Source organism: Polypterus senegalus, chromosome 13 (assembly GCF_016835505.1).
Source record: "Polypterus senegalus isolate Bchr_013 chromosome 13, ASM1683550v1, whole genome shotgun sequence".
NCBI lineage: Eukaryota > Metazoa > Chordata > Cladistia > Polypteriformes > Polypteridae > Polypterus > Polypterus senegalus.
The window spans coordinates 155,131,598-155,147,452 of NC_053166.1; the positions used below are offsets into that span (position 1 = coordinate 155,131,598).

Sequence of the window (15,855 nt, forward strand, 5' to 3'; positions counted from 1 at the left end):
CCTGTTAATGAAGGTATGGATCAATTAATGACAGCTGTGATAGGAAAGGCATCTTGGGGAAGAATTAAAAATTAGACTGCTAGTAGTCAGGACCATCCTGCCAGGGCAGATCATCTACCACAGTATGAGGCCCACCATCATCAACAAGATCCTGTTAGGTATAGGTTTACATTAGAGAAGGTGGGGGTGAAAACTGCTAAAGTAGCTGCCTATCTACCAAAGTGTGACTGGTCAGCAGTAAGAACAAAAAAGAGGATGAATCGGTTTTTTTAATTTTGGGACAGGTGTAAGGAGAATTCTTAGAAAAATACTGGCTTGAAGGTAGAAGAAAGATGAGACACTTTTTGTGGAAGTTTATTTAAATGGGCTACTTCCAAAAGTTACACAGCTGACAAACCATCATGTGTATGATTGGCCAAGTGCCAGCGGACATAAAATAAAAAAAATGGCTAATCATTTTTATTTTCAAATTAAGGATAGATAAAAAAAAATAAAAGCCCAGGAAAATTTCTGGGGACATCCTAGGAACATGGTTGGAAAAGAAGTGGCGATAGAAGGGGAAATAATGATTAAATATGACAAGGCACAAAAAGGAGGGAACTTTACAGATAAATACTAACAAAAGTAATCTTTGTAGTAATAATGGAGATTTTCTTTGTGGTGACCCTGATCATTGTAGGGATGAATGTCCAAAGAGGGGTAAACAGTCTTTTAATGGAAGAAACCAGGGGACTGTGGGGTTTTCAGGTCTTCGTAGAAATGCAACACCTTCTCTATAGACAGCTAACACCCAGGGACCCCCATTTAATTTCATTCCTTTCACTTCTGTAGAAGTAGCAAAATTGTTTGTGCTTACATGAGGATGTATACTGAGTACTGATCAAACTGCCAATGTCTATACTTGAGTCTCGCTATGCATTTTGAGTTATTTGCGATCTTGATACACTTTGGTTTCTGTAGCCGAGGACCAGACTGCCAAGGTCCCCGCCTTCGGCCACCACCCAACTCACACTGCACCCCACCTCATTGGCCCCTCCCATAGGTGGTGAGCCCATGGGAAATCCTCCGCATCGAGAGGAGTCAGATGAGGTGGCTTGGGCATCTGTTCAGGATGCCTCCTGGACGCCTCCCTGGTGAGGTGTTCCGGGCACGTCCAACCGGAAGGAGACCCAGGGAAGACCCAGGACACGCTGGAGGGACTATGTCTCCCGGCTGGCCTGGGAATGCCTTGGGATTCTCCCGGAAGAGCTAGAAGTGGTGGCCGGTGAGAGGGAAGTCTGGGCCTCTCTGCTCAAGCTGCTGCCCCCGCGACCCGACCTCAGATAAGTGGAAGAGGATGGATGGATGGATAGATATACTTTGGGAAAAATTTGGGTTTTTGCCAAATTCATTGGGATCCCACATAAAGCACATCCTCCTTGTTAATAATCTTTTAACTTCTTTCTTCCTCTTTAGCGGTCATTGAAAGTGCAGCACACACTGGTGCCTCCGATGAGCTGCCTAAAGGAAATTATTTGGCTGATTTTTATGCCAAACAAGTAGCCTCAGCACAGGATGGGCCTGTCATTTTAGCCCTTCAGATGACTCAACTGTCCATGATTTGTAAACATTCCAGGCTGCTGTGTCAAATGCTGAAAAGCAGGGTTGGTTGAAATCTAATTATGCACAACGCCCAGGTGAACGGACTGTGGGTTGCCCCTGATGGCCACATGGTGTCGCCATAGTCACTACTTCCGTGCTGAGCATTAACAGTACAGCTCCTCTCAAAGGTTTCAAAGAGAGACATGGCTGCATTAATTAATCAGGTTTGGTTAGCTCCAGGGTTGGCAATCCTAGCTCAACACTACTATGGCTGTTGTGTAGGGCATCTGCAAGACAATGTAAATAAAATATTGCCAACATTTCACAGAACCCTTTAGTATATGTGCCAAATGACTTTTATCGAAATGAGAAAACAAACAGGGTTCAAGTATGAGCTGGTGTTTGTGGATAGGTTTTCTAACAGGGTGGAGATGGGAGCATGTAGAATGGCAGACTCTGCAGTGGTTATAAAGTTCTTTCTATAGGAAAAAACTCCATGGTTTGGATTAACATTCATGCTGGTCAGTGGCCAAGGAGTTCCTTTTGTAATAACTAGGGGGCTTTACCCCCCGGTCCACTTCGCTCGCCCACTCCGAAACCCATAGGCGCACTGCACGCCAGCCACTTCACTTCTCTGCCACTCGCGTTGCTTTGAACATCTAAAAGTCTATACATTGTGAGCTGGAGGGCTGATCGCGCCCCAAATAGAGACAGACGCCCCTGGGAAAACCACAAACCCTGAAACACTGACTACACATTGCTCCTTATCCTTGCACTATAACGCGTAATACAAGCCTCGCGCGGTACTCCGCCGACTTATAAGCCTTGCGCAGCGCCTGTCAGTTTGGGAATTGATTGTTTGCTTTTATCTCTCTCTGCTCCTAGCGGAACTGTTATATCTGACTTGTCATGTCATGTCTCTGTGCAAATCTGTGACCCAAGCGTGACAACATCAGCTGTCCTTTTGTCTCACGGGATGTTAAGGTGTCTCCGAGAAAATCACGTCTTGTCTCCTTCCAAGCCTTCCAAGTTTTTTGTTATAATAGAGAGATGTTATTAAGGACTTGCCTAAGGGACTTCAAACAAAGCAAATTCCACATTACAGATGCATTCTGCTGGACTAGTGAAATGCAAAAATGGAATCATCAAGAATGAACATGGAACAAACAGTGTGTGCAGAGACGGGTCTAAAGTGGCTAAAAGCTGTGTCGTGACCAGGGCCGTTTAAAGGAATTTGGGGGCCCCAAGCAAAATGGACATGGAGGCCCCCCGCACGCACGCACGCACGCACGCAAACGAACCACAGCATAGCCATAAAATTTAAATTCACTCACACTTTATAGAAATAAAAAAGGTTTACAGTGCAAATACTGCTGTTGCATATAAAGTGCATAAAATTTAAACATTTTCAACAATTGAACATTTGCAAAAAACACAACTGTACCATAAAATCAAATATACATTAAAAAAGTGCACAATAACTAAATCCATGCTATATAAATAAACTTTTTACTGTTAACAAACAATGAAATTATAATTAAATGTTTACTAATTATTAGTAGTGCTGTGAGTCGACTACCAATGCTTAAAAACATCCCAAGCTAATGTTTGATGCACAGAATTTATTGTGTGGTTTTCCTAAATAGATTATCACAGTGGAATAGTTAGTATAGCATGCTATGCCACTTTCATCAAAACCTATTACAAAGCTATAGCAATGTCATGTCATTTATATATGATACATAAACATATTTCTGCTAGCCTACCTGCTGCAAAATTGCACCATTTGTACAAGACAAGTCGAGCTATTTTATGTGTGTAATTTATCACTTACCACTTTCTTGTTTTTTCTTATCCTCCTCTTCCTTTCTCTTCTTTCTTTTTTGGCTTCCTGAAGCATAATTCCGCTTCATGACTGCCGAGGAAGTTTTGTATTTTGCCGGCAGCAGAGATCGCGTGGTTGGCTGGCTGCTGTCAGCGAGGGGGGCCCTCTTGAGGGGGATCCCGATAACAGTGTCATTGCACTTTACTGCATTCACTATCAACGGGGCGCTCACACAGTTTGTCGCTGCATTTTATTCTTAACCAGTCGTTGTCTTGGGGCCCCAGGCCAGCTCGGGGCCCCAAGCAATTGCTTGGTTTGCCTGCCTTGTCGCGACGGGCCTGGTCGTGACCCTTTAATGGCCATAAGGGGTACCCCAAACAGAAAATCAGGACTTTCTCCTTATGAAACTTTACTGGGTCAGGATGATCAGCTTCAGAGCCACTCACTGCCAAGCAAATGGATGTTTATTTCATGACTGAGCAAATGCATAACTACTGTAATACTTTAATAACAAAAATCGTGAGGCCTGCTTATTCACAGGGAAACGCCACCCTTCCAGAACCTCCTCAAGAGGTTTGCAATCCTAACTCACAGGGTGATTATTCTGTACTTGAATGTTTTCCAAAGAAAGAGTTCCAAGGGAGGGCGGCATGGTGGCGTAGTGGGTAGCGTTGCTGCCTCGCAGTTAGGAGACCCGGGCTCGCTTCCCGGGTCCTCCCTGCGTGGAGTTTGCATGTTCTCCCCGTGTCTGCGTGGGTTTCCTCCGGTGCTCCGGTTTCCTCCCACAATCCAAAGACATGCAGGTAAGGTGCATTGGAGATTCAAAATTGTCCCTTGCGTGTGCGCCCTGCCTTCCTGCCTTGCGCCCTGTGTTGGCTGGGATTGGCTCCAGCAGACCCCCGTGACCCTGTAGTTAGGATATAGCGGGTTGGATAATGGATGGATGGATGGATGGAGTTCCAAGGAATCAGTAATTCCTGACCACATTCAAACTTGTTAGTCTGACAGCATGGGCTCATGAGTCTCATTGTCACATAGTTTCTGAGGATTTGCTTTTACCTATCACCACTCTACCCACCCCATATTTTGATCTGCTTGCCCCCTGACCCTCCTCATGACATTAAATAAGCTCGTCCTCACAGACCAGAGGAAAAACATGTCTGGGAAAAGATGTTTTTGTCTTATTGCAAGGTTGGTACGCCTTACTGTCATTGGTTAAAGAAGACTAAAGTCATGTCAAGGGAGCGACATTAAGTATGCAGTGTTTTATGGGATTTCTCTTTGTTAAGAGTGCTTGTATCGATGTCCGCTAAGAAGAGTGTAGTACATTAGGTCAAATCTAGGCTAGGATATAAAGAAGACGATTCATCATTTTACTGGACCGTTACGGAGTAATGTTTCTGCTGCAGAAAACTCCACCCAAAAATGACGTTAGTAGTCAAAAAAAACATTTTATTCGGCCATCACTACAAACCACATGAGGTAATTAACATACAAAATAATGCTTATCTAGTGTTATTTGGTGCCTTTTCAATATCCTGCTTAAGTTATGTCATAAAATAAAGGGCCTTTGATTAATAAATCAGAAATGCTTGTCAGCATGTTATGGCTCCTTCATGCCTTTCTCCAATAAAGCAGTTACACTGAATGTCTTCATATTGGTTCTGTTCTTTAAGAAAGATGATTTGCCTCCACAGGACACGATAATCTCTCTATTATAAAAGAAAATCTTGAGATGAGACTATTGCCAAGAGATTTTTTCAAGTCCCGCCCTCCTCTCAACCATATTCAATCACTCCGATGGTCCTCTCACCTCTCACTCGTGTGAATGCTTTTGACAGACACAGTTCCTGCTCTCTCAGCTCTTAGAAGTTTTTATGTTTTCCTCACTTTAAGTTCCCAGTAAAAGAAAACGTATGTCCAAATCCTATTAAAGAATTTCATCACAAAGGGTTATCAACAGACAAAATGAGTACACGGGCAATCCTAGCACCGAGAAGCGATGAAGTCAAATGAATTAACGCAAAAATTGTCCATCAACTACAAGACAAATTGGTTAAATGTGTATCAATAGACTGCTGAAGCAGTTGGTGCTGATCATGCGGAAGATGAAAACATCAACTTACAATGTCACGAAGAATATCAACAACTGTTAACACCGTCCGGTCTTACACAGCAGGAATTACTGTTGAAAGAAGGATGTATCACACACCCCATCCCAGCGACCTCATGACCTCCCTATGCTCTCCCAATCCGTCTACTGACTTCATAGGAAGAGTCACATGAATGTCACTGCCAAGGTAAGCAAACCTCTCGAAGAGGTAGACACTCTCTCCGCAAAACAGACACCATAAATTTACATTATACTATATTAAAAAAAATATTTCAAAACCCCAAAAGTTGTTTAATGTGACTAAAAATCATGACACTATAGTACTATTGTCAGGTGTACAGAGCACAATGAAAATCTTACTTTCACTTCCAACCAACATGTCACTCTGACGCCAAGACAAACAAAGGTGTATTATTAAAATACACAACTTCAATTTATTACATAAGAAGGTAAACACTATAGAGCTGTGTCAGGAGATTAGTTAGAAACCTACTAGGGAGTGGCAGGATGCATTTCTAAAGAGAGCCTCAGAAGTAATTACTCCAAGGACACACAGCTATGGAGATGACAGCGGCAGGCGTCTAACGGATTGAGTAAAGATCAGAGTTCTGCCACTGTACACATGGCCTAAGGCTGTCTATTATGGCGGGCAGGCTACATGGCCATGGCCCTTTAAGAATATTTGGGCTTAGGGCTGAAAGGTGACTTAATAAACCCAGCTCTAGTAGGGTGGCTCTGGGACTTGCAGGTGGTGTTCCTAGCTCTGGAAGTGACTCCTGCCAAGGAGTTAAATGTTCCATCTTGACAGACCTCCTCTTAACTCGGATAAGGAAGGGAAGGCAAGTCAAGGCGAGGGTTCAGCTGGCAGGAGGAACTGAGGCTGGAGGAACTGAGAAAGTAATGTAGATAGTACTTAGTATAATACCGAGGTAGGAAATGGGCCAGGCACACTACATAATGGACAGGGTGAAACATGGATTTTGTATTGCTTTTTACTTATAATTTATTTATAATATACTTTGAACCCCCTGGTGTGCATTTTAAGTTTGAAAACGACTTCAAAGCTCCAGCCTGTAGCTTTCATGTCGATCTTTTGCACAGTTGAGTTTTCTGAAAGTATTCATAGTATTTCGCATTTTCTGAGAATGCACCTGAATACCAGACGTGTCGATTTTGCAACGCGACTTACATGAGAATTACATTTTTTTTTCCTTTTCAATGGATGTTTTCACACTGTATGCCATTGGACAGGACTGGTCCGGTTTTGATGTCACTACGTTGGTTACCTGTGTCATTTAAAATCCTGCTTATAGTTTACAAAGCTTTAAATAATCTGCTTCATTTTATATTTCGGAATGTCTTACACCTTACACTCCAAATCGCAACCTTAGATCTTCAAATGAGTGTCTGCTTAGAATTCCAAGAGCTAAACTTAAAAGAAGTGGTGAGGCTGTTAAGCACCTAAAATCTGGAATAGCCTGCCAATAGGAATTTAAAAAGCTGCTAAAAACACGTTACTTTAACATGGCTTTCTCATAGCTCCATCTTAGTTTAATCCTGATGCTCTGTATATTCAATTACAGTAGAGTCTTGCTTATCCGACATAAACGGAACGGCAGAACGTTGAATAAGCGAAAATGTTGGATAATGCAGGTGTTAAGAAAAAGCCTATTAAATGTCAAACTATGCTATAATTTTACACATTGTGAACCTAATAATCATGTTTTACAACAAAACAACAGAATAAATTAACTGAAAAAATGAACTTACAGTTACAGAATTGTCTGGAGTTGAATACAGTATGTACTGTACTTAAAAAGTTCAGTCCGGTGATGATTTAAAGACATTTTTGATCGTAGTCTGCTTTCCTGACGAGTGCTGTTTCTTCGCTGTCAAGTCTCGCCATCTCTGCAGCATCATTATGTCGATTCCTGTAGCTTCTTCTTGTTGCTTCATGTAATTAATTGCAGTTTCTAGAGCCTTAACTCCGTCACTCATATAGTCAACATCCGTACGAGCGTATACTGTTTACTACTGCGTTGTGACTGCGTGTGTGTGTGTGTTTGTGCTGTGACGTGCGAGTCCCCGTCTTGCACCCGAAAACTCAAAGCAAAGTCTCAGTACTTTTAGCAACAGCAGCGTTATTCATCTTGAAACAGCAACAGCACGGTTATTTATTGTAGCGGGATCTGCCATTCTCCTATACACAGACACAGCAGTCAGGCAGGGTCGGGGGGAAAGTAACACTGTGCCCTGCGCATTTATAATGTAACTTGTTCCTTGTATCACCCATCGATGGCAGGCACTTATAGCATGTCCGCGATCTTTTCGGATTGGCCTTCATAGCGAAATGCTACAGCGCTGGGAGACTGCGATTGCTTCGGGTTGCTCTTCCGCGTGTCGTCCCGTTGGGTGGAATCCCACAAGAGTTTAGAAACTCACTCACACCAGCCATGATTCTTTTCAAAGGTAAAGTGCAGGTTAATTTGCTTTATTTATTTTTACTTTACATTTTGTATTAATCATTTTTATATGAATAGTTTTGGGTTGTGGAACGAATCATCTGAGTTTCCATTATTTCTTATGGGGAAATTCGCATTGATATACTGTACGAGTGCGTTGGACTGCGAGCACATTTCCAGAACGAATTATGCTTGCAAACCGAGGTTCCACTGTAATTAGCTGCGGTAGAGTCGGGAGCAACAAAAAATAGACTACGCTCACGCTCGCAACTTGCAGTTCTTGTTGCCGATTGATGCATTTTTTTTTGTTTTTTTGGTGGGACGTCGGATAATACAGAATGTTGGATAAGTGAAGGTAGGATAAGCGAGACTCTACTGTAATTATCATTTCTATTCATGGTATTCATATTCAAAATCCATACTAACCCCTACTCTCTCTTCTGTTCTTTTTCCGGTGTTCTGTGGTGGCGATCTGCACCTCTTCCACCTGATCAAAGCACCGTGACGTCCCTACATTGATGGACTACAGTAAAGGCCAGAAGTCCACTTGACCACCCACCATCATCAAGTTCTTCCATGAGAACCCTGAATACCATGAGGACTGATCATTTATGTTGGGTAGAATGCCTAGAGGGGTCTGGGTGATCTCCTGGCCTCTGAACCCCTGCAGATTTTATTTTTTCTCTCCAGCCATCTGGAGTTTTTTTGTTTTTTCTGTCCTCCCTGGCCATTGGACCTTACTTTTATTCTTTGTTAATTAGTGTTCCCTTATTTTAATTCTTATTTATTTTGTCTTTTTTCTCAATCTTCATCCTGTAAAGCACTTTGAGCTACACTGTTTGTATGAAAATGTGCTATAGAAATAAATGTTGTCGTTGTTGGTCAATATAACGGTCCACTATTTTATAAAATGCTTCTCTCTCATTCTGCATTAAAACATGAGCTTAGCATATTTTCTCGACCCCCACTACAAAATACATCAGGTAAGTAAAAAAATTAAATCATTTCTGGATGAAGTATTTGTTTAAATCCAAAGCCTCTAGGCTAGTTTACAAGAAAAGACGAGTACCTCAATGAGCAAAGTGAGCTGAGTGCCTCTCCTCTAAACCCAAACGTCTCAACGTGAATAAGGTCAGAAAACTCCTGCAGCTTAGACGTGTGATGCTTCAGAGCTAAGGAAGATAAAAAAAGAATTAAAGAAAAAATTATAAAGGAACCTGAAATATTTACCATATCGATATCTGCAGTTAAGAACTGCTGATCGTGATCTCTTCAAGAGTTTACTCACTTAAGCCTTCAAAATTATCCTCATGCACACCACTTCCATTGTCCGAGACCTCAATAAGTTCAACACCATAGTCTTTCAGTTTAACTTCTGAAAAAAAAAATGAAATGAAATCCACCCTTGATACGCCATTTGGACTCTTGACCAATCATATTCACTGCTTTTCCTTATATATTTGAATTACAAACAAGGCGAAACAGAGTGTGAGGTCTCGTGAAGGCCCCACAAAGCAGGCAAGGGCTTTCATTAGCCAGTCCAGGCCCAAACTCCACAAGCAGGCTTCATCCTGCACAGGTCTAAAATGGAACCCTGGCCTTTCCTAAACTATACAAAAATACCCCTTTAGGCGAGAGGAACCATAAAGCACCCAGCTAGATGAGACAATCCACAACTTGAATCTTTACAAACAGTTATTATGGAAAAATAAATCAATGAAAGTATCAAAAAAAAAAAGGCAAAAAGTACAGGCTGAAAAGGATGTGATGAAAAAGGTAACCCAGGGCAAAATCCAATAAGCAAAACCCAAGGACAGACACGAAAGTCAGAAACAGCAAAACAAAAAAGAGCAATCCTCACAGATACTCCAACAAACTCAAAGGGCCACTGCCGAGCAGTAGTGACATCAGGGTGTCACCACCACTTGCTGTTGGATCCACAAATACAAGGAATGGAGAAACATTTAAAGATACAGTATAGTGGGAAATCAAGTAAAATGACACCTTTTATTGGCTAACTCAGGGGTGCCCAATGCGTCAATCACGATGAACCAGTAAATCGGAAATGAAGTGCAGGTAGATTGTGTTGCATTCAAAAAAAGATTTTTTTAAACATTAGTCCTCCCTATATACTCCTCCCTATGACATTTGCCACTTGATTGACATTCAGGGCGGCCAGTCTGAGATCTCTTCTAACACACTGGTCATCTCGCACTCACGATCAAACGCGCAAGCTACTGCAAAACTCCGGCTATCTAAGTGACCTAGTTAGCCTTCCAATTTATATCGACTAAAGAAGGGATTTAAAAAAAAATTTGTTGGTTACGGGCTGGATGTGGAATCTGAAGAGGATTTTTTTTTTTTTCACAATGTTACAGTCGAAGTGCGTTTGTCTGATCTGTCAATCTATCATTGCGATTCCAAAGAAGGAAAATGTGGAAAGGCACTTTCGAACTGTTCATAAAAACTACGAAGCTGACTTCCTTCCGAAAAGCGATCTGAGAAAGAGAAAGGAGAGGGAACTAAAATCGCAGTTAATCGGACAAGCCGTCATTTTTCACTCGGCTGAATTCAAAAGCAAAGGCAGACACACCGAAGCTTCGTTCCGGGTGAGTCACTCGATCATTAAGCATAACAAGTCCTTCCAAGATGGAGAGATGATAAAAGAGGCCTTTGTTGAGACAGACGGCTAGGTAGAAATTCCTGCTGAGATTTCCAGACCCCTGGCCGGAGAAAAAGGAGTTTTTCCTTGTCATTAAACATGCAGAATACAAGCAACTTAATAACGATCAATGGCCGCTAGACTTGGCATTTTTTTTTCCCGATCTGACCAACATGTTGAATGAGCTTAATTTAGAGCTGCAATGAAAAGAGAAAACCAATATGGTCAATATGATTAGCTCAGTTAATGCTTTCAAAAGAAAAATGCAACATCTGTCCTTAAAGCTGAAGCGCCTTGATTTGGGGAACATCCAAAACCTCGCGTCAGAGCTGGAGACGCAATGGAAGGCGTGTGTGCAACTTGACAGCATACGCTACACAGAGCAGATTGACTTTGACAGACGGTTTCAAGACTCAGCTTTACTTGAGCCAATCGCTACATTTAAGTGCTATCCATTTAGGGAAGATGTTGAACGTGATTCACCCGCATCAAAAATTGCAACACTGTTTCACCTAAAACTCCTCTACAGCGGAGGACGAGATTTTGACACTACAGGATGACATTCAGCTGAAGTCTGGGGCTCTTGGACAGTTTTGGAACTTAAGTACCCAGACATGAGGAAATGTGCTGCCTCCTTGACTGCATTATTCAGATCTACTTATTTATGCGAGTCAGCCTTTTCCCACATGAAGATTATTAAATCCAAATACTGTAGTGACCATAAATGTATTGAATTGTTATTGTGCCATAAGGGTTATTCAGTTATGCAAGGTACAACAACATATATTTTATGTATAAAGTATACTCATATTTTATATATATATATATATATATATATATAATTTTTACTGTAGGTCGATCATTTCAACCTGGTCACTTTGAAAGTAGCTCGCAAGCCCAAAAACTGTGGGCACCCCTGGGCTAACTAAAAAGATTACAATATGCAAGAAGAAGAAGCCTGATTTGCCCTTGAAAGCTTGCATATTGTAATCTTTTTAGATAGCCAATGAAAGGTGTCATTTTGCTTGACTTCTCACTACATCCATAAAAGTGAACATGTTACAACACCCTAGTACTAAAGATACAGTATATAAGCACTAAACAATAAATAAACATAACAGTAGTGGCCCTGAGGCTAGGGATCTGCACCAGTTTGAATCCTGTAAAAAGTACATGCTCCCAACCTCCTCTAATAAAAACAGAAAATACATGAAAAATGTGATGAGTACTTCAAAAACAACAACAAAAAGGAAAATAAACACAAACCATGGATAAAAACAACAGTCACATACTTCACACATCATAAGTTATGCTAAGATGCAACACTAACCGTTCATTTCTCGAGAAAAAGTGAAAACTTAATCCTAGTTATCAAAGCAAAAAGTTAATTTTTTTGGCAATTTCAACAAAAAAAGTAAACATAACCACAAGATAACAGCTTACAATTCCTGATTCAGAATTTTCAAATTCCTATCGTTCCACAGCCAGGACACCTGTAACTACAATAAGCAGGGAGGAAAATCAGAAAAAAACATACAAACCAATATTTGTAGCACCAGCATCAATGCTGTTCTCCACCAATTCCTTGACAGCTGTAGCCAAGTTCAGGACCACCTGTCCAGAGCAGATCTGATGCACCGATTGACGGTCAATGGGTTTGATGACCTGGGCTGGGCCCACCCTGGAAAAACGATATTCAAACATAAATCACTGCTCATTTTCTAAAGCAGATTTCACATATTTAGGGATGCAGGAAGCTGGTGTGCGGACTCACAACAGCAGTAGCTGGTAAGCAGGAATAAATCCTAAACTGGAGCCAACCAACAGCATATCTTTGGTTTAATTCAGGGAAACCATCGGAAAACAGAGAGAAAAAAACAACTAGAAATCACATCAGGGTGCAACAACTGAGACCAGGTGATGCCACCTGCTAAACCATCAACTGACAATTCTTCATCCATCCATTATTTTTCCAGACATACCTCCTGTGACTGCTAGGATAGGCTCACCTGTCCCGCGATTTTGCCTTTAGTTCGATTGTCACATAACCGTCACATAACATAATCAAGGAGGATCACAAACTCCCCAATGTTTGAATGAAATTCAATGTTACAATTTCTTGTTCTACACTGCCGTACTGTAATGTCATCACAATATATCGGGCTAGCACTATAATGATATGTGACAGACAGTAGGCCCCTCGAGTTAAGGTAACACTTTTCTGTTCAGGACGCGATTTTTTTAAGTACTGTACTGTATTGCTGTGCACAACGTAAGAAATCGTTTCATTTTATGAACTGGAAAACTCCTTTCTACAGTGCAGGGTAGACGCATTCAGCGGGGCCGCTGATTAACTCCATCTCCTCGCGAATCTTAAACGGATGAAGGGCGACGTGCTGACAATTAGGTGGAATATAAATACAAAACTCACGTGTCCGACTCCATCGGAGCTAACACATGTGCAACGACTCCTATAATGGCACGTCGAATCGGCTACGCGGCACCGGCAGACACAACGTCAACATGAAGAACGCTGCGCCCGCCCCGTTTGCAAAGAACTGTTTGCAAAATTTTCCGCCAACAGGGGTTTGTTTCCAAGTGCGCCTGCGCAAAGAAAGCGAACCCGGCGTGTTGCTTTCTGGGAAATGGAGTCAAATCGTGAATAGTAAAATATAGGTCAAAGCTATTCAATTGCAAAGTCAGTTGTGTCGATTTTTTGCAAACCAAGAAATTTAGTTGGCCCAGACATTTTCAGCTGCCGGAAAGCAGCATGTAAAAACAAATTTTAAATGAATGTACTGTAAAACAAGTAATGTTTATTAATTGTTTCCCTGACATAGGCATATCAAAAACTGCATAAAAACAATAAAAAGCTATAATTGAAAAGAATGTGAGTTAGTAGCAATACTTTTCTTCCACTTTTGAAATAAAAAAATAAACATTTTGTTCATATCTGGCCTAGACACATCTCAAAGTGCATAAAAAGAAAATAGTGCACAGTATTAGCGGTAATATTTGTTTCCCTTTTGAAATAAAATAACTATTTTGGTCATATATGACCCAGGCACATCACAAAATACATTTAACAGAATAATAAAGAACCATCAATGCTATCAAAGCTATCAGTACACAAACCCGTAACACGTGATAACAGTGACTAACACACATGAGTCCAACATCTACTGCACACTGAGGGACCACTGGTTTGTTTTAAAGCGATGACTTCTTTTGTAAACAAGGAACTGGCGGCACACATACGTTGAATTTGGATCACGTTTGAGTTATTGTGAAGGTATATAGAGGTCAGGTGTCCCAGCGCCACATGTTTAAAATTTGAATCCGACAAATCATCAAGTATAGTATTAACCTACTAAGAGGTAGGTGAAGTGATGGCGAAGATGGTAGGGATGAGAACAACGCCCATACGCATGCGTCACACGGCTGCCTGCGCCACATGTTTAAAATTTGAATCCGACAAATCATCAAGTATAATATTAACCAGTAACAGCAATACACTTGACTTGAGCATTCCTAGTTTTCATCCTTTTTCTATATACGTTTCATTTGCTCAGAGGTTAATACGCTTGCTGCTTCCTGAGCAGCTCTTCTTCTCTCCACCATAGCAGCCCGCTGCTTCTCTTCTTTCGTTGACATCTGTTCGCGTTAAAACTGATCAAGTCAGTGTTTGTGTTGCAATTGCTTAGTAAGTTTTCTTTAATTTTTCACTTAAGCTGGCACTTAAGTGTTCAATCTGCCTCAAGAATTATTTCAGGTATAAAGAGGTACAGTAGGTGAAGTGATGGCGAAGATGGTAGGGATGAGAACAACGCCCATACGCATGCGCCACACTGCTGCCCTGCTGGCCGCTGCCGAGAGTTGATTCTACAATAAAATAAAATAAAAATAAAAAGAGGAATAAACTTGGAGGTCAATCGTCACCTTGAAAGCGGATATTAGACGTCACGTAGTGTATGTACCACATTTCAGGTCAATAGTTCAAACGATTTGCAAGCTACAGGTGATTTAAAGTCCTGGACAAACAAACGGACAGTCAAGGTAGCGTATCATATATAAAGATTCTTTGCATTTATATAGCGCTTGACTCACTACTCAAAAAGCTTTGCAAACTTCAGGTATGGAAGACCCGGGAGGCAAACCCAACGTTTCCTTACTGCGAGGCAGCGGCACTACCATTACACCAACTGCCTCACAGTATGGAGACCTGGGTTCTCTTCCCGGGTCCTCCCTGAGTGGAGTTTGCATGTTCTCCCCGTGTCTGTGTGGGTTTCCTCCGGGTAGTCCGGTTTCCTCCCACAGTCCAAAGACATGCAGGTTAGGTACACTGGCAATCCTAAATTGTCCCTAGTGTGTGCTTGGTGTGTGTGTGTGTGTGTGTGTGTGCGCTCGCCCTGCGGTGGGCTGGCACCCTGCCCGGGTTTTGCTTCCTGCCTTGTGCCCTGTGTTGGTTGAGATTGGCTCCAGCAGACCCCCGTGATCCTGTAGTTAGGAAATAGCGGGTTGGATAATGGATGGATGGATGAAGAATATTAACCACAGGATAATAACCAGCACGACATTATACAAAAACGTTATGCAGTCCTGCAAAGCAATCAGTGCTTAAATTAATTGAGTTTTAAAGAAAATTCCAAACTTTTTGCATGCTTTCATCAAATGCAATCTTCCTAATTCGTTCTTTGCTTTAAATGTCAATGGCTGATCGTCATCCTCATAACAGCCATGAATCTGCGTGTGAGTTGGGAGACAACCAATTGGATGAAGAGAGGTGTGGAGGCGGTGCTTGTCAGTAACGAGGCTCTCATTAGAATAACAATTAGATTCATTTGCCAACACCCACCTGATGAAACTGGAATATAACTGGGACTCGGCACACAACTGATTGTAGAAACATTTAAGATGAATTTGCTGCTATAATTTGCTGTCATGGCCGAGGTACTATGACAAAAAAAAAAATAAAAAAATCACAGTATTGTAGACTACTACCACCACTTCCAGATACACAACAACGCGTTGCATTGTGGGTTGACTGTTGCCAGGCTACTCAAAGTATTACATTCATGGTCTGTACTACTGTTGGAATTTATGAAGGCTCGCAAAATGTGTTTTTCTCGCTTTTTCTCTGAATTTCTGACGAGACCACGGGCTGGACCAGTGGGCCACTCAGAGGTTCCTTCTGAGTTGCAGGCCGCCATTT

At 41.7% G+C, this 15,855-nt stretch overlaps 1 protein-coding gene across 1 annotated transcript in view; it reads right to left on the reverse strand.

Moving 5' to 3' along the window:
• The window catches only part of pms2 (PMS1 homolog 2, mismatch repair system component), a 36,714-nt gene extending 23,501 nt beyond the window's left edge, over positions 1–13,213 (reverse strand). Inside the window, exons 1-4 of the mRNA XM_039774970.1 lie at positions 13,075–13,213; positions 12,185–12,324; positions 9,270–9,356; positions 9,051–9,153 (exon numbers count right to left, since the gene is read on the reverse strand). Coding sequence (XP_039630904.1) covers positions 9,051–9,153; positions 9,270–9,356; positions 12,185–12,324; positions 13,075–13,088 — 344 coding nt within the window. The 5' untranslated portion in view covers positions 13,089–13,213. The remainder of the gene's footprint in view (positions 1–9,050; positions 9,154–9,269; positions 9,357–12,184; positions 12,325–13,074) is intronic.
• Between the last annotated feature and the right edge of the window lie 2,642 nt (positions 13,214–15,855).